Source organism: Monodon monoceros, unplaced genomic scaffold (genome assembly GCF_005190385.1).
Source record: "Monodon monoceros isolate NGI ecotype Baffin Bay Population unplaced genomic scaffold, NGI_Narwhal_1 Super_Scaffold_12, whole genome shotgun sequence".
Taxonomy (NCBI): Eukaryota; Metazoa; Chordata; class Mammalia; order Artiodactyla; family Monodontidae; genus Monodon; species Monodon monoceros.
The window spans coordinates 53,876,596-53,902,054 of NW_021703768.1; the positions used below are offsets into that span (position 1 = coordinate 53,876,596).

At 38.9% G+C, this 25,459-nt stretch overlaps 1 protein-coding gene across 6 annotated transcripts in view; it reads left to right on the plus strand.

Annotated features, from left to right (window-relative positions):
- MAST4 (microtubule associated serine/threonine kinase family member 4) overlaps positions 1–25,459 on the plus strand; it is a 568,502-nt gene that overhangs the window by 503,996 nt on the left and 39,047 nt on the right. For all 6 annotated transcript variants that reach the window (XM_029218029.1, XM_029218025.1, XM_029218027.1 and 3 more), the window contains 7 exons: positions 2,223–2,380; positions 4,339–4,414; positions 6,240–6,449; positions 10,225–10,326; positions 12,759–12,891; positions 16,378–16,445; positions 19,270–19,355. In XM_029218029.1, the coding sequence (XP_029073862.1) occupies positions 2,223–2,380; positions 4,339–4,414; positions 6,240–6,449; positions 10,225–10,326; positions 12,759–12,891; positions 16,378–16,445; positions 19,270–19,355 (833 nt within the window). The remainder of the gene's footprint in view (positions 1–2,222; positions 2,381–4,338; positions 4,415–6,239; positions 6,450–10,224; positions 10,327–12,758; positions 12,892–16,377; positions 16,446–19,269; positions 19,356–25,459) is intronic.

The following is a 25,459-nucleotide window of genomic DNA, read 5'->3' on the forward strand; positions in this document are numbered from 1 at the left end:
GGACTTCTCTGCTGTCCATTATTGACTCACTTTTGGGGCCCTGTTTGGTACCTTTTGAATCCCTGGGCCATTTGGAGAGCCTACAGTTGTTCCCAGTTCCATAAACTCATCTCGACGTCGCTTGGGTTCGGTGTCACCCTTTTCCCATTTACACCTTATTTGTTCCAACTGAGAAGAGAGAAGCTCTCTCCCCAGAGAAGCCCCTTGCCTCTCACTTCTCTAATACTTACTTATCCCACCTCCTCATTCATTTTCACATATCCCCATCAGTAAGCCCAGAGCATATTCCCTATGGAGTTCAGTTATATGGTTATGTATATGGTATAACCACAAAATTTTCATCTTAGGGTTAGCACGTGTTAATATTCTGTTATATTTGCTACAGCTTTTTGTTAAATAAACTTTTAAAATAAATTAAACATTAAAATACAACTGAAGTCCCTCGCACCCATTCCCTTTCTCTTCCCTCACTCCACAGAGGGAACCACCCTCCTGAAGTAGTTTGTGTCCTTGCCGTGCAAGCACGGGTCCGCGGTACCTTATGTGAAACTCTTGAGCCTGGTGTGTTTTGGAAGTTAACTTTCACATTTTAGAAAGGTAACATGATCCTCCCTGTACTGTACATGACAGCTCAGCAGCAATTGGGTCAGCAGCTCAGAATCAACTACATTAATATTTCTACAACAACCTGAATCAACACTCATACTAAGTGGATTAAATACATATTTTAAATAGCTTTCCATCAGTTCAATTAATGCTTTGCCACCTGAAAGGATTACTGTATACTTATGAACAAACTTCTGGGTTTTGAATTCTTGGATTCAGAATTGTGGACATTGCTTTACCTTTGAGACATATGTACAAATCCTTAATTCTGTTTTTCTGTTTGCTCATTTCATCATCTTTGCTTTTATCGCTGCTGCTTCTCTCCTGCTGACATTGATTTTCTTATTCTTTTACTGATCTCTCGAGTTGTCTTAGTTTATGTGTGTTTTATTTCTTTCTTTGTAGTGACAGTATTTAAGACTATACCTGTACTTTGTGAATAGAGCTTTGGTTTACCTCATAAGTCTTTCTAGTAGTGTTCTCATTTTTATGGTTTATAAAATAATCTCATTACACTGTAAAAAGTCCTGTCCTGTTTATCTCAGTATCTACTTAGAAGGTGTTTTATAATTTCAAGGTATAAGGATACTTTTAAGCTTTAGTCATTAATTTCTAGTTACTGCATTGTGATGCTGCAGTGTTTATGAAGTGTGCTCTTAGTGTGGCGCGTTTGTTTTTTTCTTTAAATAAAAAAAAAACCCTGCTAGAATGGAAGATTCAAATGAGGGGTATCTTTCAAAATATGCTTATTCTACCTGTGTTTCCATTACTCAGACATTCCTCATCTCTTTTGTTAGAATGCTTAAAGAGTTCACCTCTCAATAAAAACAAACAAAAAAAGCAATCACTTTGCTTTATAGTTATATTTCTCAGATTGATTAAAAGCAGCGTTATTTAGCCATTCACCTTTTCTACCTTACTTTGCTCCAAGTGGTGAATGACAGTTTTCAAAGAGCAAATCTATATTCAAGGGACAAAAAACTCACCAGCATTGAAGGTTTTTTTTTTTTTTTAAAGAAACCTAAGCCAAAGAAGACAGAAATAGAAAATTCCAATTTTTAAAACAATGGCATTAGTAAGACAAGTATCTTCTTTATCCCCTTTCCTTTTTACCCAGGACACATATTGATGGAAATTGCATCAAAGGGTAGCCTGATTTGTAAAGAGAGATCCCATTACCTATTTATGACCATACATCACAGAATTCACTTTATGTTACTTACCTAAAAGTCACAGTGTTTGTGGCGAGTGGTAGAAGCAAGGATACCAATGTGAACTAATCTGTCATTTAATGAACCTAAATTCTTACTCCAATTGTCACTTTCTTGCTGTGGCTTTGACTGGGTCCTATCCATTTTCAGAGCCTGGGTTTTCTCCAGAGAGTAAGCTTTGTTTTGGGAAATTATCTTATAGACAAATGAGATGAAATATGGAAGCCATTTTGACCTCCCAGAGACAACATCAAGGTATACACTGAGGCACTAGCTATTGTAATTATTACATGGAAAGGATGTAGTGTAAAACGGTGATATAACAAAATTTAATGTTGTGATCTCATATTCATTTAAAGAATTTCTCTAATTTTAGTCCTAAAACCTCACTTTGGTTTGTTTTAGTCATCCTGCTCCTCCCAGGAGAAGTTGCACCAGTTACCATATCAACCAACACCAGATGAATTACACTTCTTATCAAAACATTTTTGTACCACCGAAAGCATCGCCACAGAGAACAGATGCAGGAATACACCCATGCGCCCCCGTTCCCGAAGTCTGAGGTTTGTAGCCCTGATTGAAAAATTTCAATGAGTTGGATAATCTCTTTTCAACCATTTCAAGGGAAGACTTTTGGTCCTGTAATTCATATATGTGCTAATTAATTTATGAACTACTATATATAGTTTTCCATCTACACGTGGTATCGTGAATTACCCTTGAAAGGCATCTTAGTACCTTTCTTTTAAATCCTTACAATTTGCTAATTGCTGTGGTAGCAGTAACCGTGATGGACTACAGGGACCACCTAGAGAAACTTCGAGCCATTGGAAATTTCAAGACCATCTAATTATGGTGCTACATCAATTAATATTTTACGAGGAAGAGGCTTGGCTGAAAAGGAAGGACAGCACGTTTGGGTTCACATGTGGAATTCAGATTCCACTTTACGAAAAGCCACCCAGATCTTTCATTCTTTCCTCCCATCACAAGTCTTACCTTCTCCAGGATTAGGAGCAAATTGTTAGGAGTCTGTATCCCTTGTATTTTGTGGGTACCATATGTAGTCCATTTGACACTGAGTAGAGCCAGTTTTGTTTTGGCCTTGTCTCAAAAAATTACGTATATCACAGTTTGGCTCTTCAGGAAACAGACTCTATAACACAGACCAGGATGTTTATTAGGGACTGCTTGGGAAGTACATCTGTGGGAGCTGGGGAGGAAGCAGGATTGGGCAGAAGGAGAAATCTAGCTGCAGTGCAGACCTGACAGCTGCAGCCAACCCCACAGGGAGCTCTAGGGATGACACGACCCATCAGAGCTGTCCCTCTGGGCCAGATGGCCCTTCCTTTATATCCCTGCCTCAGTCCTGGGATGTGGTACCCTGGGAAGGACATGGCCTTGGGTGAGGGGGCTCTGTAGCTGAGGCCATCCTTGAAGGGACTGGCAGCTGAAGCCTTCTGCAATCCCAGCAGCTGGACAACAGGTCCTTCTCTGCAAGGGGAGCAGGGTAGTCCTTCTTCAGGTCCTCCACAGTATGAGATCTTCATGCTGTAGAACTGGTCCGCTTTGGTATATTAAGGTTTACTATAAAACATAGTTTGTCAGGTGTTCAGCTGAACATCAGAGTTTTCTGAGAAGCGTTTTCCCCTTGTACCCTTCTTATTTAGTGTCTTATAGTAAAAGCAGCTACATGGCACAATTGTGTTAGATTATTTTGAGATATGGAATAAAAGACCAATTTTACAAATTCATTTAGAGCTGTATTCATTCAATGCATATTCATTCATCGTATTTTACCACATGGGTGCCATGTTTGGTTTTATGAAAAGAGTTCCTAGGATATCTACTACAAGCAGCTATGTCCTCTGCGGAATATATAAACTCACACTGAAATTGCCTGACTGTATACCACTAGGAAGGAGCAGGCACCTACTGTTGAAATAGAGAAAACACAGAGTTGTATGCCTGTGTTTAGTACTGTACACAGTGCCTTCCTCAGCATCCCAAATAAATATTTGCCAGGCCAGAAAATGGATTTCAGTGGTGACACCTGTGCCGTGGAAAACTCTTAAACCTCTTCAGTGGTACGTGGCAGAGCGCAGGTGTATGATGAAAGTGTGAAATTGTACAGTTCAGCGTGCCCTAGATGTTGCTGTTTGTAGCTACCCTGTCTTCTTTTATATTGCAGTTCATTAATTGGTTTCTAGAACCACGCAAACGCATGCTACATACAAAATATAATCACAATTTAAGAACGTTTTCTGAACCTTTATATTGTAGCTATAATTAATTTGCAGCATTCCACTTCTGGAGCTTTCTTTATGAACACTGTTCGGGGTTTCTGTGTGTTTGTGAGTATGTATGCGTGCTAATGACTGATTTTGTAGTTTATTACCTAATATACTTTTCTTACAAAGACTGCATAGTACTTTTGATGCAACCAATTGTTTATAAATGAAAAGCTTATTTCCATTTCATGCTGTGGCAAGTTTAAAAGGGTAATTTGCTTTGCCTGCAGCCCTGGACGCTCTCCTGCCTGCTGTGACCATGAAATAGTTATGATGAACCATGTCTACAAGGAAAGATTCCCAAAGGTAATGAGGTGCATTGAAGATGCCTAGCATCTAAACAAGTGGGCAACCTAGGTTTAGCATCTGTAAGGTGTTTGTCGTGGGAAGTAATGGTCCAGTCCATTGAGGACTCTCTTTATAAAATAGCACCATAGCCTTCTTTAGAAAGATAAAATCACTAAACATTTTTAAAAGCTGCCGAGAACTAGCCACACATTCCGTGGGCTGAACTGGCTGTAACGTGAGTGCCACTGGTTGTCCTACCCACTGGGTGAGCCTGGTGAGGTACTCCAGAGAGCGTCAGCTTTGAAAGGCCTCTGGACCCTGGTGCTCCTTCTGCCCGTGTTCTGGGCCTGCTGCTGTATGGTCAAGCAGAAATTGTTTTCTTTCCTCAGAAGCCTGTAAATTGGTATGTGTCACGAAAGTCTTTTACTTTTTTCACCCGATTTTTCTTTTCTGTGGCTTCCAATCCCTTTAGCAATCGTACGTCTAACCCTCTTAGAAGGAAAGGTCCAGTTGCAGTGTTCCCTGTTAGACCAGCAATTTGGACTGAGCCAGAGAGGCCTTGACGAGGGGTTGTTGCTGGATGCCCTGGCTGCAAGGAGCTCCTGTCACCTCATCTCCACAGCTTTTCCACCAGCGTGTTCCTACACATTTGGGAGAAGCAATTTCTCCATTCTGTTCCTGTCCCTCCCCCATCACCTTTGTAACCCTAGGCAGTAGAGCAAAAGGAAATCTTTGGCTTCATAAATCAAGAGCAGAGTACTTATTATTTGGAATGAACCCAACATTGATGTCATTGATTACAGCCATTTTAGCCATTTATCACATGTCACTTGTTCACCAGGGAAATAGATCCTGACTATACTAGTTAATACTGGTTAGGATTTTAGAAGGGAACAGGAGGCAGAGGGAGTCTCCCAGCATATACAATTAATGCAGGCAGGGAACATTGATTAGGCAGTCGGGGATCCCAGAAAATGAAATAAAAGTTGGGAAGGAAATTTTAGATTTATGTTACCAAGGGAATCCCCTTGGCCATTTGCCCATGATGTAGCTTTTTGAGGTATGAGTAAGGATGGTATAGGATGCTTGTTCCTAGTACATTAAAACACAGCCAAAGGAACAAACTCTTGGCCCACGCTGTGGAACTCCAGCAACGATCCTGATTTTTGAATAGGTAAAAACAGAGCTACAATATTTGTTATTTTTGGCAATCTATCTGAAAGAGCCCAAGATCTGAAATGAGAGCACAGCAATTCACAGATACTGAGTTATTTGGAGAAGCTTACATGTACCACTTTACATTTGATAGGGCAGAGGAAAAAAGTAATTATCACCCTGGGAGATTCAGTTTCTCCTATATACCTCAGATCTTTTTCCCACATGGTGAGGCTGCTGCTGCTTCTTTCTTTTTTTTCTCCAAATAGACTTTAGTTTTTAGGTTCATGGCAAAATTGAACAGAAAGTACAGAGAGTTCCCAAATGCTCCCTGACCCTACACATGCACAGCCCCCTCCCATCAACATCCCCCCCGCCCAGCCCAAGAGTGGTCTGTTTGTTATAATCGATGAACCTATACTGACACATCATAATCACCCAAAGTCCATCGTTTGCATTAGGGTTCTCTGTCGTGTGGTATATTCCGTGGGTTTTGACAAGTGTATAATGATATATATGTACCATTATAGTATCTTACAGAAGGGAGGCTTCTTTTAAATTTAATTTCTAGAATTCTATATAATAACTTGTGGAGGTCTATGTAAATGCTAGATAAATGTGACTATTGAGTTGTTTACATATATGTTTCCTTGTATTACATCCGTGTGTGCCTGTCATCTCTAAACAGGCTACAGCTCAGATGGAAGAGCGCCTAAAGGAAATAATCACCAGCTACTCCCCGGACCACGTCCTCCCCCTCGCAGATGGAGTGCTTAGTTTCACTCACCATCAGATTATTGAACTGGCTCGTGATTGCTTGGATAAATCCCACCAGGGTCTCATCACCTCACGATACTTCCTTGAATTACAGCACAAATTAGATAAGTTGCTACATGAGGTATAGACCCTACACCTTATAAAGTTTTCTGATTTGTTTTGCTTTTCCCCTGAAATAAGAAAAATTTTTATGAGAGCATTTGCTCAGAAAGTTTTAGCCATGAGACAGAGTTCATATTCCAGGGAAGCGAAGAGGAAGAAGAAAAAAAAAAATTGATTGCTACTTGCTGTGAATGGATTCTGGTCAACATTTAGAGTAATAGAAAGTTAATGTTAATAACCTTTACAGGAACCTTGGGTCCCAACAATCTATGGCTCTAGGATAAGTGGATTGTGAAGGATTTTGAAGCAGTGATTTTTTTTCCCTCCTTAACCATAAAGTTAGAAATTGCCTGAGTGTATGTACATTATTTGATGATGCAATCTAGCTCTAATATCTGGAAAAGCTAAATGGAAAATTGATGGCTTCTTCCAGGCCATGTGTCCTATTAATCAACCTGCAGGTGGTGTTGGGTAGTAAATGGCAACTTATATTTTCATTAGTGTCAGTTTTTCTTCTAACAAAATATCCAATTTCTAAAATGACAGATAAACACAGGCCCCTTCCAGGCCTAACACTTGCAGTCCTAGCTCCTGATAACACCCAGGACAGGAAGGGAGTGTGTATAGTGGAATGCAATTAATGCATAATATTGCTGTCCTGACTGAAATTGATCAGCCACAGCCTACAAGTAAAACCTGTTTAGCCGATATGTTTGGATATATTGTATTTCTGTATCCCATCGGCATACATTATGCCCATGTAAATAAAACCGTAGGTGGTTTTCTCTAAGCATGATTGTGTAAATAATTGCATGGAACTGAAAGAAAATATTGGCATCCTAATTTTCTAGAAATTCATCTGTCCTTGCTCATACTGAATTTAGTTGTGGCAAGATGAGATGATCCCTCTCTGACTAGCAGCCACCAGTTTTCCTCCCTTTTCCATTCTAAACCTCCCAACAGAGTTTTCTATGCTCCGTTCCCATTTCTCACATTTCAACCTCTTGCAGCTCACTAAGGGAATGTTTCTCAGACTGTTTTTGGATGAACACATTGTCTTCAGGTTTTGTTGTCAATTTCCAATTTGTCATGGACCAATTCTACTATAAATTATGATGAAAATTAATTTACCTCTGTGAGATACTTCTTCCTTAATTCTATAGTTCAGTCCCAGGCTATTACCATAATTACTGGTTGAGTTCTGTGGTTCATTCCTTCATAGGCATTCCCTGAAAAGGGTAGAACCCAAAGCTGAAGCTATTTACATTGAAATCCCCCACTTAATTTTGTTTCTGTATGATAGACTCGGCAGGTTGTTTCATGGCAACTAAAAAAATCTTAGGGTTTCAAAAATCATCTGCATGCACCATGTAATAGATTAACATTGTTGACTTTTAGAGAAATTTCTCTCTTGGGCAGAGAAACATGTATACGTTTGTAACATAAAGAGCATTGTCAGGTTTGAATAAGGATGTTTTCTTATTTATTTTCACAGATAAACATTTTCCTTCAGTCCTTTTGTGAAAATTAAAACTGTCTTCAGAATCATATTCACAGTGTCCTTCCAGAGTTTGGAGCTTGGGGAAGGTCACAGGGGAACTTGCTCCTTTGGATAGAATCACATTGTGAGGCCTGGCTTTGCCTTCCCGTCGATGCAATTATTGTCAGTTCCCAGCCATGACATTGTGTGCCCGCCTAGCCTGTCTCCCCGCCACTGTTCCCATTGTCAATCCTTTGCACACTCAGGCCAAGTCCCCCTGAGGTTGAGTAGCTTGATTTAACTGATGCCTTTTTAAAGTCCTGAGGTCTAGGTCAATTCCAGAGGAACGCTTTTATGTCTCCATTCTTTTTTTCGCTTAGGTGTATTTAGCCAAAGAAAATAAAATGCACAGGAAGCTATAACCTACTCTCAAATCTTAGTCTCCGTATTTTTTATACTGACCAACACTTAAAGCACAAACACAGGGAATCCAGAAATGCTGGAGCTTGCTGCCGGCAGCCACTAAACTATTTCTCTTCTCATGCTGAGTGGTTTTGTTTGGTGTTGTTTTAACAAAGTTCCCATCTCCCCTATTGATAGCAGACAAAATATTATTTGTGTTAGGATAACTCATTGTATGTTTTGGCCTTGGTTGTGGCTGATAATTCTCAGAAGTAAGAAGTTGGAATGAACTGATTATTTTTACAATTTTTGAAATGGAATTTGTATAATCTGAGCTATTTTTAATTTTTTAAGACATAAAGTTCTTGTTTCTCCTTGAAGAGACCACCAAAACATGTTTAGGCTTTTTAGGTTTTCTTTATATTCCTTCATTTATAAAGCAGTAATTATTATAGTAAGAGGAATGTCAGTCCAGAAGTTAGGTGGGTCTTTTTGGCTTCATCTTTAAGATTTTCTGTTTAGTTTTGATTAAGGATAAACTATAAAGAAGACATATAACCTTATTTCTTGGCATTCACTGTATCTTCCTAAATCCGTTTTTGTTACAAAATGAAAAGAAAACTTAAAGACAGTTTAAATATTATGTATGTCTCCTCGTATGTGTCCTGACATCCTTACTGGTTACTAGAACCTATAGTTATAGTTGACACTTGGCTGTCTTTAAACACATTCTATTCTACAGTTATTCTACCAGTGGTCATTTTTTCTTTTAAATGTTAGCTTTTTGGCTTTTCCTGTATATGGTTTCTCTACCTACATTTTGGAAAGTTGCCTTTGATTTAATGACTTAAATTTAGTAAACACACTACTCCTAGGTATAATCATTTTTCATAGGTTTGGTCTGACACTTCTTTTTATGGGCAGGCTAGTTCTTGTCAGAATAAAGCACCTTCAAGAATGATTTTAAATGTTTATTACCATATCTATGAAATTGTGTTCTATTGCACCAGCATCACCTTGATACTTTTTTTTAATCCTTGAAGGAAAGCAAATCATAAAAATTAAGAAAGCGTGAAAGTGAGCATGTGTAGAAGTTTATATTTAAACTTTTAAAACTTTGGTTTTATATCTGCCTTGATACAGATTTACCTCATTTCTTCAAAAAATATTGAAAATTAAAATGCCTGTTAATAAACTAAGTTCTGTCCTCAGGATATCTTTTGTGCTTAGATTTCACATGTTAGGCAACATGTAAAAGAAAATTTTAGAAGATTTTGAGTCAGTTAAGTTTTACTGAGTTGAGTATCTAGGTATTATTTATTCATTATGTGAAATCAAATTCATATGTATGTATCCAAGTATAAACAGTATTCACCTAACATTTGAAATAAGCAGTGTACAACTTCTTACATATTATGAAATAACTAACTTACAGGCTAATAGTGTTGTATATATAAAACATATTTCATGAATGTGTTAAATGCCCAGGTTAACAGAATCAGTCCTTCGCTATGTTAGCCATTTCATACACTTAAGAAGTTACACCTGGAAAATCAAGGTTCCTCATCGGCTGCCCACTCTACTCGTACCATGTACTCAATGTGTCATGAACTTTTAATGTGTACTTCACTCACGGTTCCCATTGAGAGCCCTAATATTTGACTTTTAACACAGAGCATAAATCAAAGTTTTACAATTAAAATTTAGCTGATAGAGCCATTTTGTAGATATAGATGTTTAATAGTGTCCATTTATGTAGAGATAATGTCTGCTTCTCAACCTTTTAAAAGTATTTTCTAAGTCGCTTAATTTTTGGATATTTGCAGCTATCTAATTAGCATGCTTTGTTGATTTTCTTTCCCATTTAGTGGAGCAGCTCTGTCTCATCATTCTTTTCATTGCTTCCTCATAGGCTCATGATCGTTCAGAAAGTGGAGAATTGGCATTTATTAAACAGCTAGTTCGAAAGATCCTAATTGTTATTGCCCGTCCTGCTCGGTTATTAGAGTGCCTGGTGAGTTGCCCCTCGAGGTGATTTTGTTATTTATTGTTAACTGTGGGAAAGCAGGGACCACCAGAAAGCTCCAATTGCATTTGGCTTCAAAGAGCTAAATAGAAAGAGTCAAGAGAAACAGCGACACGTGAATGTTGATGACAACAGCCGTGTGTGCTTTTTCTTGTCTGGTTTTCAGTAAAAGTTCTAGGACTTGCGTTGTGTTAAGAGATAGTTATATCACAGTCTGGTCAAACCTAAAAAATGACCATGAAATAAGGTGCTTGACTTTATCTCAGCATAATTTCTATGTTGTAGCTCACTTAGAACACTCTCTGTACCCCACTTTTTTGGAGGTGCCAAGATGAAGAGAGAGGGAAATCAGAGATACGATATACGGTGACCTGTGGTTATAATTGTTACTTTTTAAATGTGGCATGTTCGAAATAAGTGCTAGTCAGCAGTCCATTCGGAGAATACAGTATGGCCTTATCCAGACCTAAAGGAATGAGACTTTCCAAGATTAGTTTGTTTTATCAATTATACTTTCTTTAGTCAGTGACCATTTTCCTGTTTTAAAATCTTTGCTTTGTTTTATGTAATTTTGATTGAGATTTCAGTCAACACTGAACAAAGACGAAGCTTCGAACATAAGAATAGTTTTATGGGGCTTAATGTAGTGTCAAAACTCACTTTTAAGTTTCGCTAATAGTTATTTATAACACTGAGTACAATACAGCTTTTCAGAATTTTACGTACACATATGTACAGACATGGTGATTATTGCTTTGGTTTTGCTCTTATTTTAATTAAGATTCATAGTTTTCTATAACAGTGAAATGTTTATAGCCCCGTAAACATATACCTGTGCATAGTGAGATGTGGTGGAAGGTGAGTCTGGAGGAGAAAGGTAGGTGTGTGGTGGAGGAAGGCTTTCCATCAATGGCCGGGACCCTTGGAATCACATAATCAAAAGCATCATTCAGCAGTGAGTGTCTCTGGAAGGATAAAGGGAAAGAAGAATACTCAGGATGCCTCTGGGGAGGAGAACTGTGTGACTGGCAGATACAGGCAGAAGTCTGAGTTTTTCCTGCTCTTCCTGTTGTACCTTTTGAATTATGCACCACAGGCTTGTACTCCCCTGCAGTTGTTCAATTTGGGGGAAAATACCATTTAGCATCAAAACTTGCTTCTCTGGACAGCAGCAGACATGCTAAGAGAGATGTTGCCCTAAAACGGGAAATGACTTTTTTTTTTTTACAGTAATCACTCTTAATCAGAAGAGAAATAGTTAAAGTACATGTAGCCTATCAAAGATAGAAACAAGCGAGCTTAGAAGTAGATCTGAAGATGTTGCTGCTTTCCATGATGTTTAAAGCTCAAATGAAACTGGAGTTTGAGAGTTTTAGGGAATGTTTCCCCCGACCAGTCATCTTAGGCCTGTAGTCCCAGGCTTGCCTTGTCTCTGGTTGTAGTTTTATGTAAAGGGTACTGAGCGTGGACAATGGTTTGGCTTTACTCTGTAGCATGCTTTTTCGTATGGCCTTTAGAAATACTTGAGTAATTCTCAGGCGAAATACTTGAGTAATTCTCAGGTGAAATACTGAGATTCCACAGTTGCCTATATGGGGCACTAATCAAAATGAGAAAAATTCTGGGAGTGGGAGGATCTAGGAAATCTAACTGAAAACAGTAACTGTGCTTTAAATCTATAATTGTTTACAACACATAAATCCGCGGCATCCATCTAGAGTGATGTGATCCTAAGATCTTTATTGCATACTAGAAGCAACAGACAGCAAAATAAAATAAAATACTTAGGAAAAACGTGTTCCCAAATTTTTACTGAAGACAGAGGTAACTGGAGTTACTAATTTCATATTTTTCTTTCTTAATGTTCATATTATGTGAATATTAATAACTTAATTTTAGAGCTCGGTGATAAAATTTGGGGATTTTTCTTTCTCATATTTTTGGACACCTCTGTACCAAGGGAGTTTCCTACAAAACCTTTGAGAAAAATGCATCCTAACATTATTTCTCTTGTGGCTATTTGTATAGAGAGAGAAACTGAATCTTCTGGATGAGATTCACAGATTTTTAAAACTTTACTAAAAAGGCACAATTAAAAATTCCGACCTGTTCATTTTCAATAAGATAGATATCTTAAGTGGAGCCTAGTACCTTCAAAGTCACATTACAAGGAAGTTGGAAATGGAAATTATCTTTGGGTTACCAAGTACTGAAATGTATTGTCTTAGAATATGATTAGCCTTTGAATATGAACTGAAAATTATATGCTTTTTAAATGAAGTAATCCATCTGCCTTCTTTCTGTATAAATAACTTATTACCATGTATATCCAGCAAGTTTACTGTGAATGTGGTTTATGTAATAAAACCACAGACAATTTTGGCTCGAAGAAGTATCCATCTCTGTTTGTCTTCTGCTAGGAGTTTGATCCTGAAGAATTTTACTACCTATTGGAAGCAGCAGAAGGCCATGCAAAAGAAGGACAGGTTATTAAAACTGACATTCCCAGGTACATCATTAGCCAGCTGGGTCTCAATAAAGATCCTCTGGAAGGTGAGTACCCTGATTGGGCTAAACTTTTACTTGCTCAGGCACCGTGGCCTCATGGAAAAACTTAGTGGCAAGTCTTTATTTTTTCCTCATGTTTTGGCTCTATCTATTGAAAAGGCCAAATTTGGGGACCAATTGTGATTTAAAGGAAAGAACTATATGTTGAATTTTATGTTTAACTAGAGTAGGGAAGAGACCTTGAAATCCTAGAGTCTTATCAGCCTAACAATTCCAGAGCATCCAAGAAGGGTTTAGGTTTCCATCTTCTCTGGGGGTATTTTTTCTCTTGCAGAGCTCCTTTGGATTCTTCTCAAGGGTGCACATTTTGAAAATGTTGGTAAATGAATTAATTACATTTAATTTAAAAGTGACATTTAAATGTAATTTGGGAGTCAGGTAACTGATGACTGATGATCTTTAAATCAGGTTCAGTGTTCGTAAATCTATTTTTACTTACTTATCTCAAAAAGGTATGAAAAATAGTAATATACTGGAGAGCCAGTTGGGGGGAAATGTTTTTTAGAACTTATACAAGGATTCCTGGTTGATTCAAATAAAAAAAAAAATAGGTCTAATGCTATTAAATGCAGAGAAGAGGAAGCACCCTGTTCATGATTTTTTTTCAAATCTGATATTGGGAAACCACTCCTTCCACCACCTTTTCCTGTTCATTATTGTTTGGGATTGTCATTTAAAACACTTAGGTTATATACTGCCTGAAAAGACTCAAAAGCAATCACAGACTCCTTTATTCAAAATTGTCTTCCTGGGTCATTAAGTTGAATTTGCAAAGTGTTATATGCTAAGTTGTTTGTGATCATGCTAACTGTTGGCAGGTATTTTCCCATCTACAGCCAGGGAACCTGCTGCTCTCTGCCTGCTCTCCTATTTCCCCTGCTTTATTTGCTCTTATGGCCATCGAATCCTTGCTTCCAGTGAAATGATGCATGCGTTACCGGGAGATAATGCCAGATAAATTTATACTGTACTGAAAGCAGTACCACAACAGATTCATCACTTATCAGAGTCTGGTGGCTGCTTTTCTGAAAAGTTCCCTGGGGAGAGATTTTTTCCCCATAGCTTTTAAATTACCATCTTTACCTTTTTGAATCATGAGTCTTCAGAAATGGTTTAAATCACTGAAATAAAAAGGGCAGATGTTTAATGGTATTTAGATGAGTTTTTAAAATCTCTTCAGGCATTACAAAATGACGCCTTAGCTTCCTGCTTCAAAAGCTGACTCTTGGTTCCATTCCATTACTACCCACTGCTTACAAATAATATGTATTTCCCAGATAATAGTTATTTAGCAGGAACTCTATTTAAAACAGAACCATCTTTTAATTTGTTTTTTTATGAAAGTAATTGGAGTGGGGGAGACTGTCAAAGTATATTACGGTGACTCTTCACGCCGGCAGAGTTAGTTGTGTCAACCTTTGAATTGTAGACTGAGTGAGCTCTTCACAGTTTTCTTACCTGGTAGTAAATATCACTGTAGGCTGAACCTTTGGTAGGTGAATAATCTGAGGCCCATTTATATGCCTTTATTGTCTTTAAAACACTTTAATAGTGATTTTTGACAAGTTTCATGTTTAATTCTACCAATCTATCACTGGGAGTTGTTTTTAACTTTTAACACTTAATTTTCTTGATTCAGATCTGAGGGTAATTTTTAATCTGTTTGCTCTAATCACTTAAAATGTGATTATTGCAAACGCTGATCTACACTTGTTTCCCTTCTTGTCATCATGGACACCAGCAGACCTAAAGCCTGACATTTGAAGGTTAAGAGTGGGACTCTGGAATGGGACTACCCAGAGCGTCAGTGCAGACTGTGTGACCTTGATCATACTGTGATGACCTTCTTTGTGCCTCAGTGTTTTCCGTAAAAACTGGATAATGGTACCTATTCATAGGGTTGTTTTTAGGATTATATGAGTTCACCTCTGCACCTAAGATGTAATAATGCTTAATAAATAAATAATAGTAAAATTGCCCCTTTGAGCCCCTGCAACTGAATACATTATAGTCTACCTCCTAGTCTATAAATCTAAAGTGCTAGTCACATAGGACGCTGAGGTCATTTGAATGACACCAAGAAAGCACACAGTGTGTACTGAGCTCATTTTTAATTCCCGAACTTCCTCTGTAAGTAAACTGGGATAGTGTCAATCTCCAGTTATTTTAGTTTCTGGAGTTAATTTTTCTCTAAAGACAACACTCCATTGTTGCTTTGCTTCATGTGTTTTATGTGTAATCTCTCCCGAAAAAGGATGATTATATTTATAAGAACATGAATACATAAAATTCTGACAGCCTAAGAAATAATATTAGATGCACACAAAAATATGTAGCTAAAAACTATAACTTTTTATTATACACGTTTGATTTTCAAAAATTAGAAAGTTCAAATTACCTGTGATCCTACTACCACTTAGCGATAACCCCCTTTTAAAGTTTTGGAGAAAATTTTTTCATGTTCTTTTTTTTAATAAAACATGTTTTGTTTTTTCTTAAGTGTGCATTGTTTGATAAAAATCAAAATGAACGGTAAAATAAATTAGGTTTTCTCATTTACTTATATAGACTTAAGGATGCATTCCAATGTAGGTTGAGCAATGAAGTGCTTTGTCTCTTAACTAGACCACTAGGGTAGAATTTAGGCTGGTGTCAAGCATGTGGCATCCAGCCTAGTACTGACTACTTTACATGATATAATTAATGGTAATAAATAACAATCAACATTCAGCGAGCACTTAATTTTTGTTAGTCAACATCCTAAGACCTTTACATGTGTTATCACATGTGATACTCATAAAAAACTCCAAGAGATGAACAATATTGTTCCCATCTTACAGAGGAAGAACCCAAGGTTAAAAAGCCACTAGTAAGTGCTCTTAGTGGTGGCAACTCGAGTCTTTTCAACTCCAAACTCCTCTTAACAACTACTATTGCTTCCTTTCTGAAAAGTTGTGGATTCTTATGTACTAGGAGGGCTAGCTCTCAGTGGACGTGAAGGAATGGAGCAAGGGATGCTCATGACAACTTGGGACTCATCTCTGAGCTGTAGTCAGTGCATCTCCGATGCCTGTCAGGGCTTGGGAAACTTGCCTCTCTTGAGTATCTGATTACAAGCATAATCATTGAGCCCCCAAACCCTTTCCAAGCTGTGGTGATTGTGTCAGCCAATGAATCCTGCTACCGTGAGCAGAGACCCAGCTCTAAGTAGCTGTGTCTATGTGTTCATAAGAAATGGAGTTCTAGGAAAAAGGGCATGAAGTGAACAATTTCAAAATATCAATATCAGTTGTTGGTTCTTGCCATGTTGGAATTAAGATTTTCTCATGTGTACATTGGAGTATAGAGTAAATTCTTCTTTTTTTAATATGGGAGAAATTGTGCTTCTTTTGTTTTAGCATAGTACTCTTGTCTAGTTACAATTGTCCTATTTCTCTTAAACTTAGCTTTTTTTTTTTTTTTTTAATTTAGAAATGGCTCAGCTGGGAAACTATGATAGTGGGACAGCAGAAACACCAGAAACAGATGAATCAGTGAAAGTAAGTATCTTTCTTGATGAAATATGATGTTGGTTTTTCTGTTTATTAGCATGTGGAGATTTTGGCTGTGTTAATTACTTTATTTGTTCAACACATATTTATTGTGCTTCTATATGCAAGGCACCAGGCATACAGTTTTAGCCCCTCTCTTCAAAGAGAAACAAATTAATAAAGAGAAATCACGCACAAAAAATCAAAATGAGAAACTTGAGTAAGATCTATAAAGAAAAAGGGCCATGTGCTCCTGGAACATAACATTAAAGAGAGATTTACCAGTCCAGAAAGATCTCCTAAGGAAAGGACACTCGAGATGTGAGAACTTACTAGGATGAGAAGAGTCAGAGGGAACATTCCAGGCCAAGGGACCATCATGTGATACAAGGGAGAGAGTATATCTGAAGGCTTAAGAGTGAGGGAGACCGCGCAGCCTACAGAGCTCGGGTAAAAACTGGACACAGATGTGCTTGCTGTTCATCTTTGTCAAATTGTTTCTTTCAAAGAACGGTGGGGGGGCTTCCCTGGTGGTGCGGTGGTTGAGAGTCCGCCTGCCGATTCAGGGGACACGGGTTCGTGCCCCGGTCCGGGGAGATCCCACATGCCGCAGAGCGGCTGGGCCCATGAGCCATGGCCGCTGAGCCTGCGCGTCCAGAGCCTGTGCTCCGCAACGGGAGAGGCCACAACACTGAGAGGCCTGCGTACTGCAAAAACAAAAAAACAAAAAAAAAACAAAGAACAGTGGGAAGCTGATGAACTGTGGAGGAAATGGATGTGTGTGGAGGATGAGGGGGCATAGATAGGGAGATGACCCAAACAGAGTAACAACATGAAAAAAAATCACACTGATTGCAGTGTAGGAAGTAGATGAGGTGAGGAAAGCCAGCTGGAGTGACCCTGGGGAGGCCATTTGAAAGTCTGCAGCAGTGACACAGATGAGAGGTCCTGGATGCTGGTGCCATTCTTCCTAATTGTGAATAGCAGAAGAGGAACCAGGATGGACCACCCCCAGCATCGGGGGGTGGTCAGGAAAGAGGGGCAGCTGTGTAGCCTGGGGGCTTAAAAATCCAGGCTCTGGAGTCAGGTTTCCAGATTTCAAAGCTGGCTTCACTTCTTACTAGCTTGGGGAAAAGAAAAATCTCTCTGTGCCTCAGTTTCCTCAAGTGTAAAACAGATATAAAAGATAAAATAAGGGGCTTCCGTGGTGGCGCAGTGGTTGAGAGTCCGCCTGCCGATGCAGGGGACACGGGTTCGTGCTCCGGTCCAGGAAGATCCCACACGCCGCGGAGCGGCTGGGCCCGTGAGCCATGGCCGCTGAGCCTGCGCGTCCGGAGCCTGTGCTCTGCAACGGGAGAGGCCAAAACAGTGAGAGGCCCGCGAACCCAAAAAAAAAAAAAAAAGCTTAAATAAGGTAGTCTGTATAAAATGGTTAGGACAGCTTCACATCTGCTAAATAAATGATAGTTGTTTTTGTTAGTTTCATCACAACTGCCATAATTTTGAATGAGCTTAAGCTGAAGTTCCTTTGAGACATCCAAGGAGAGCCATCGAGCAGTCAATTGTATATAAGGTGTGGGATCTTCCAGCCCTCAGAGGGAGAGCTTTTGGTGGATGGTCTAGGTGACTTAGGAGTCATCCATAGGCATAGGTGAGGTCACTCAGGTGAGGAGGAGTTAATGAGACAAGAGGGCTGGTTCAGGGCCTTGTAGCTGGAGCTGTGGAGGGTAGTTGGAGTTGGGTGGCTGAACAAGTAAGGGGTCCCAGTCTTGGATTATGTTTTCTGAGGTGGGGTGTTGGCAGGTGATGAGTAGACCCAGGTCCTATGGCCAGAGGCCAAGGAGAAACAGAGAAAGGAGCTGGTTGAATTGAGGAGGTCAGGTAGCCCAGAGGCCAGGTTGTTGGCTGAGTTATCTGTGTAGATACGGAAGTCACTCAGGATGGTGAGAGAATGCAGGCACTGAGGACAGTGGGAAGCTCGGTCTAAATCTTCCAGAGGCGGTGGGGCAGCCGAGTGGGCGGGTGCCAGCACTGAGTTGGGGAGGATGGCACATACCTCAGAGTCATGGGGTTTCTTCCAAAATTATGGGAAGGGGATTCTGGTCTCTGCGGAGGGAGCAGAACGACTCTTAACCCTCTCTCAGTGCTAAGATACACGGGGCGTGAGAAAATTTTGTAAAACAAGACAAAACAAAACTTTGTTTATTCGTGTCCTTTGAACTAAACTTTTTAAAGAGCTATCTTTTTGAAAATTGGTGTCTAAACCATGGTAAGTAAGACTTACGGTGGATGGAAGTAAAGAAAGACAGGCATGCTCTGCCTGGCTGTCTCATCTGTTGCCAGCTACCTTTTCCAAACAGGAAAGGTTGCCACAGGAATGAAATGGACATGCCCTGGTCAGTGGCAGAGAGGCCACGTGATCCACCAACCCGTAGAGGGCCACTCCAGCCCATTCTTTTCTGATTGGCTGAAACTAGAATTAAGGTTTGGCATTTTGGACTTAAATCTTAAAACTTTAAAAGACTAGGGTGAGGCTCACCTGAATGGTTTACAGAGGTAAATTAAAAATCAGGAATTTTCAAAAACGTGGTGCCTGTATCTCCTGGAAATGGTGCTCACTTAAATGAAACTGAGCCAGTCATGAGGAGTAGTTTATCAGCACTGCTGTGGAAAATTGAGCTTTAAAGCCGTCCCCCAGGTTCCTTTGGCTAGAATACTGCACTTTAACATATTAAACAATAGAGCATGCAATTCAAATATTAGTTATTTTACTGCTAAAATCATTTTCTTAAATTCTGAGCTATTTTTTTAACATCCATATTTTGTCTCCAAGAGCTCTAATGCTTCCCTGAAACTTCGAAGGAAACCTCGGGAAAGTGATTTTGAGACGATTAAATTGATTAGCAATGGAGCCTACGGGTGAGTAATTCAGGAAAACTCTCTATTATATTTTAACACACCTGAGAAATATATTCTTCACATTGATCTTATGCCAAATAGATGTTGTTGGGGACTTGAGTTTTCAGATCACTGCTCCTTCATTGATGGGTATCAGGTGAAGCCCAAATCATTTTTCATTGGATACCCAATCAGAAAACATTTCAAGTGACCCGGGGGTTATTTTAGAGCATGGGAGAGGAAGACTTTAGAAAGTAAAAATTTCTAAAGTAAGGGAAATTTTTGTATATGCCTGTTTTTATGTAGATACACATACACATCTGGATATATATATGTATCTGAATATATATAAATTCATTTATAGCATTTCTACTTGAGAATTAGCCAGTACTTCCTGTCTGACCAGCAGTCAACCTTGGGAAAGTAGTACTTTAATAAGAAGGCTGATCGAAAATTTAAAGCAACACACTTCTTTTAGTCTTTATATAACACCAGGATTTTTTTTTTTTCAATTGAACTCTATGCTATAGTCTGACCACATTAGTGGAGCCCCTTCCTTGATTCATTTTTATAGATACACGGTTTCCCTCTCAGGGCATAAGGTCAATACTGACAAGATCCCTCTGAGTTACTAATAGTTTGGAAGAGTAATTAATACACAGACTATGTCCTGATCCATTTTAGACAGCCCAGAACTCTAGTTTAATTAAGTATTAATCCCAATTCCATCCGTAGGTGGACAGCAATAAACAATCCCGTAGACATTTATTGCCATTTATAACACACACAGCAGATGAGATAGAATCGATTTTTGTTACGCCACAAGGGATGTTTCTCCTTATGGTGTTTTTTTCACCTCTAATATTTTCCACACCATTAACTTAGTGAAGAACTTAAATATTTGTGAGTGCTTTCTATGCTCCACTGATTTGTTTTCAGGATTATGTCAAATGGCATATTTCCTGATGTGGCTTATAAATGCTTTCCGATGTTTTATTTTTACAATATTCTATTTCTTTTGAGGAGCTCACTGAAACTCTTCTACCTAAGAAGATTGTTTTAGCATGCAGTTGTTTGTGGGTTTTATTTATATGTTATTGGCTTTTAGTCCTTTTTAGTTCTGGAGATCATCTGAGGATTTCTTGTTTGATTAGGGAAAAGACAACTTTGATTTAAGGGATCTGTGGGTTTGAGCACTGCTGAATTTTATTGCCTGTGGAATTCTGGCATAGGATTTTCTGTGAAGCACCACTTTTATAAAATTTGGGCATATATCTTAGCAGTATTTGGAGTTCTAATTGGTTGAGTAAACTCATTTGTAGTGCAAATTAAACCACTGTATAGTAGATGAGGTATATCACACTTTGGGGAATGGTTGGGAATATACAAGAAGTTAAACAAGCTGTGAATCAGTAAACACCCAGGACGGAGGCCAAGTCATTAATGGGCTTACAAGCTGCCTGTGGGAGCCTCTGCCGATCAGCCAAAAACTTGTTTTTTCTCTTTTGCTCTTCTCCAAGTTAATCTCTCATTACATTTCTGACAGATTTCCTCTACAATTTAATTATTTTTCACTTAAAATTTGAATGGAGCTACGCCCATTGGCCCACCTGATCAGGATGCTGATAGCGGGCTTCTGTGAACTGGCTGAACAGGTGGATCACGTAGGTCCATGAATTGGAGCCGTTCGAGGCTTTCTTGGGCATCCCTGTAACCGAGTCCCTCGCTCACATCAGTGACTTAGAGCGACACCCGTTCTGTGAATTTTCAAATACTGGTTATGCTAGAAACTAACCCTTTCATTCGATAGAGCTATATAACACGTCATGGTTTTTTCAACATCCTACTTAGTAACAATATAAAGCCAATTTGCCAATTTGAGAAGCACCCAATTTCCTTCTCTGTTTAACAGGTTTCAGATCCTGACTGGCAGTTGCACCTCCCTTCATGCCAACTTAGCACTTTGTAGAAAGCGAACACCTACTGTGTGCCAGGCACTGGACTAGTCTCTTTATTCTCTTTATTTGTTCTCTTCTCACAAGCCCTTGTGAGGTGTTGATGTTACTTCCACTTAGATGTGGAGAAAGAGGCTCCCAAGCCTGGTCACACATACTCTGACTGCAAGCAGAGCTCTTTTCTCCCTCTGAATATCGTTTATAACTTTTAGCCATCTTAATTAGGGTATAGAAATCCTTCTTCCATTGAGCGCTTCCACCTAGATTTTTAAATAACAATTTTGAATGTTTTCGAAGTAGAAGAATAAGATTGACCTAAAATTTTCTAAAGTAAGAAAGCTAAATTTGAGAGGCACAATGCTTCTTCCCCACTTCACATTGCTTTCTAGTCTTGCTGCCCTTTCTGCTTTTTTTAACCCTCAAAGGACAGGGTCATTTACCTGAGAGACAGACTGACGGATGCTCCCTCTTGATAGCCTTTCCCCTCAGCTTCCCCCTAACATTTGCACTCTCCTTCCCACATGCGGATCTGCTCACCGGGATTCATGTATCAGGCTCTCAGATTCATGCATAATTTTATATGCATGAGATGTTCACACTCCCAATAGGACTGATTCATTCTGCTCTAGATCCTGCCTGCTTCCGATTCCATTTCTCCCTTCTCCCGCCTCAGTTCTGCATGAGTGGAGTGATGCTTGGCTCCCCTGGCTGCCCCTCCCCATGCATCACCTCCCACCCTTGGGTCTTCCTATTTCACAGGGTGGGTCAGTGTAGGAAAAGAGACACAGAAGCCTTTTCAAGGGAACCAACCCTTGAGGCCAGAAAACAGAGAAATGGGGGCCAAATTAGTTCAGTCTAGTTTTATAACCTTGGGCAGTTTGCAGCTCTGCTTAGCAGTGTTAGATGTCTGTCTGTCCTGCTCTGTTTCTCTGTCTCTCTCTCTTTTTCAGCCTCTCCCTCCCCCTCTCTCCCTCTGCTTCACCCTCTGCTGACTTGAGTAGATTTAGAACAGCGATTTATAAGGATGGAGGAAAGGAGTATGTGAGAGACAACACATATTACTGAATAAACACATTTCAGCATTAGAAATAATATTTCCAAAGCAGTACAGAAATGTAAAAACATAACATAAACGAAACAAACAAAAATGCAGCTACAGGGAATTCTAATTAAGTCTGGTTGACTTTTGCAACTTGATCGAGATACGTTTCTCCTGAGGAAATGGTATCTCAAGCTACCTATAGGATTAATTTCAACTGGTTTAGGTAAATTTCCCTAAGGATTACCTGATTATTTTAAGTACAATAGCAAGGGAAGACAGAAAGTCAAATCAAATTTTATGAATTGAAAATCTAAGAATAAAGATTGAAGGCCTTTTTACACAGTACCTAGTGTAGGTACTGGTCAAATTGGGTCTGAGGTATCTTTCTCTTTTGTTCTTTCTTAAAATCATGTACAACCCTATTCTTTTTCCTTCACTTCCTGTTGTTCTCAAACGTATTGAGGAGCAGTTATTTATGTAAGAAATGGTGGAGCTTGGTTGAAAATCAAAATGGCAGCCTACTGATAGTCTAAAAGTGAAGTTAACAGTATCATATGGCTGGAGGTCCTCAGCCCTGAACTTACTCAATATTAAATATCGAAAGAAGTGATAGAAAGTGAGCTGTATTCCAGTTGACTCTCAAGAATAGGCAAGTGCTTATATAAAGATACTGGCTTTTTCCTTTTAACATTTTCAATTCTAAAGTTCATTTTAAAAAACAGATTCTGTATCTCAAGAATCCCTCTTCATGACAGTATCTGCCAATGCATGTCTCATATATGTAAGGGGAGGCCAAGTTCTTTTCTGTGCTCCCTTTGAATCTCTCTGTCCTGCTATCAGCTTCTGATTAGGAGAAGCTCAAGTGTCTTTGGATCTTGATTTTATCCAATCAGTAATTGGAAAAAGAAAAAAATTGTCGTAGCCTTTAATCTGATTCAGAAAGAATGAGTAGTTGGTAAATGAAAAAGTTCAAGTAGGAAATCACCAAAAAATGATATGTACTTTAAACATTTTAATTTAACCTAAATATATGTAAATTGGCTAGCCTTTCGATGTAAGCCCTTTATAAGACAGCCAGTATAAACAATACTTATACAGTCATTCCTTGGTATCCAAGGGGTATTGGTTCCAAGACCCCCCTCAGATACCAAAATCCACAGATACTCCTGTCCCTTATATAAAATGGCATCCTCTCATATATTTTAAATCATCTCTAGGTTACTTATAATATCTAATACAATGGAAATGCTGCATAAATATCAATAGTTACCAGTGTGGCGAATTCGAGTTTTGCTTCATGCGGTTTTCTGGATTTTTTTGTTTGTTCGTTTTTAATATTTTTCAATCCTCAGTTGTTTGAATCTGAGGGTGCAGAAGCCGTGGCTATGTAGGGCTGACTGTACTATGTTGTTTGTTTCACACTTTTAGCTTTTTTACATGTGAAGCAAGAACTGGAAGCAATCCGCCTAGATTTTTATTATTTTCTCGACGTTTGGAATCTTCTCACTCATACTAAATCAATAGGAATTTTATTTAGTAACTCACATTTATCAGTGCTTTCCCAAGCATTCCACTCAGCTTTCTTATAAACAACAGTGCTTTCTCTTTTCACACTCGTGTTTCATCAGTTTAAATATTTGTTTAAATTAGTCAGTCATGATATCAAGCCTAGCCAGAACAGGTGTGGAAATTAACCCGGCTGGTGGGAGCCCAAAGTGTTTGGGAATCCTGAAGAGGATGCCTAGCCTCTGTGGAAAGCAGTAGGCACCCAGCCAGCCAGCTCCCTTGTCAGTTTGTTGTACAGTGGGAATAAGAGTACCAGGTTATTCCTCGAGTTCGTTATGTGGAGTGTGGCTAAGACAGCTTTTTACTATACAGGGAAGGAAGAACTAGAAGGCCAGAGAAAAGAGGAGAGAGAAAAAGGTGTAAAGATTAAAAAAAAAAAAGAATGTTTAAACAGAGACCCCACAAATGTGTGATTTTGTGAGTGAAGGGAAAAGATGGATACAATGAGAAGACAAAGACGTACACACTTCAAAGAAAGATGAATTCCTAGTTGAACGCTTAAGAGGAAAATGTGAATATTGGTTAAACTGAGATTGAATATACTTAAGATTTATGTAAGGGTATCACTCTGACATATTGGTCCAGCAGGAATATAGGGTGTCCTAGTCCCCTTCGAGTTCATTTTTTGGAGGCAATGAAAATCACTAGTGAAAAATGCATCTCAGATAACCCCTTGTTTAGGAAACAGACTACTGGATGTACTTTACTATGATTGATAGCTTTTCAGGTAAATTATTACTTAGTTGATCATTGCATTTGTTTCAGGACAGCCTCGTACAACCTATTACACACTTCTAATGATGATAGCTCTTTAGGTAAATTATTAATTATTTGAGAATTGCCCAACCTGAGAGTTCAAACCTGTTGTCCCTTAATAATGAGATAAGTGAGGAGTAACTTATGAGAAAAGGAGCCCGTCCAAGACATTTTCTTTGTTGCTCATCATTTCCAGGTGGGGTTTGAAGGATCCTCCTCCGAATTACTTCTTTTCTCTACATCATTTGAAGCTTCAGGGAGTCCATTGTCTTTACCCAGACAGAATTGGTTCTGTAGAGTATTTGGATGAGACTTTTGGCAGAAATTCCATGCAGCCTGCTCACTTTACAGTAGAGTTGCCAGACACCTCAGCTGTGGGTCACATGGACCAGAAATGCAGTGTACTCTGGACCCCCTTTTAGGTTGGGAAATGCATTTCCTGTTGAAACAGGCATAGGTGTAACTCATGCCGAGGTCTGTAATGAAGAAATATGCTACTCTTTGTAACAGGGAGGGCAGCCTCATATGACCTATTACATACTTCTTATTTATCTAGAAAGTTCATGGGAAGTAAATTACTCTCAAGTTGGAAGTCAGCTACTTTAAGAAGCTATAGTCTATGGTCCCTTTTTGTAGATCCCATGAGTATCATATAGAAAATTATTGCTTTAGTCAGTTGTGAAAAAATGCCTAATAGATATCTAATGCTAGAAAGGATCTCGCTCAGAATATGTATGTACTTTTGTTCATTGTTTTCCTGTTTTAACTTATATATCGGATTTTGTTCTGTTATAGAAAAACTGAAA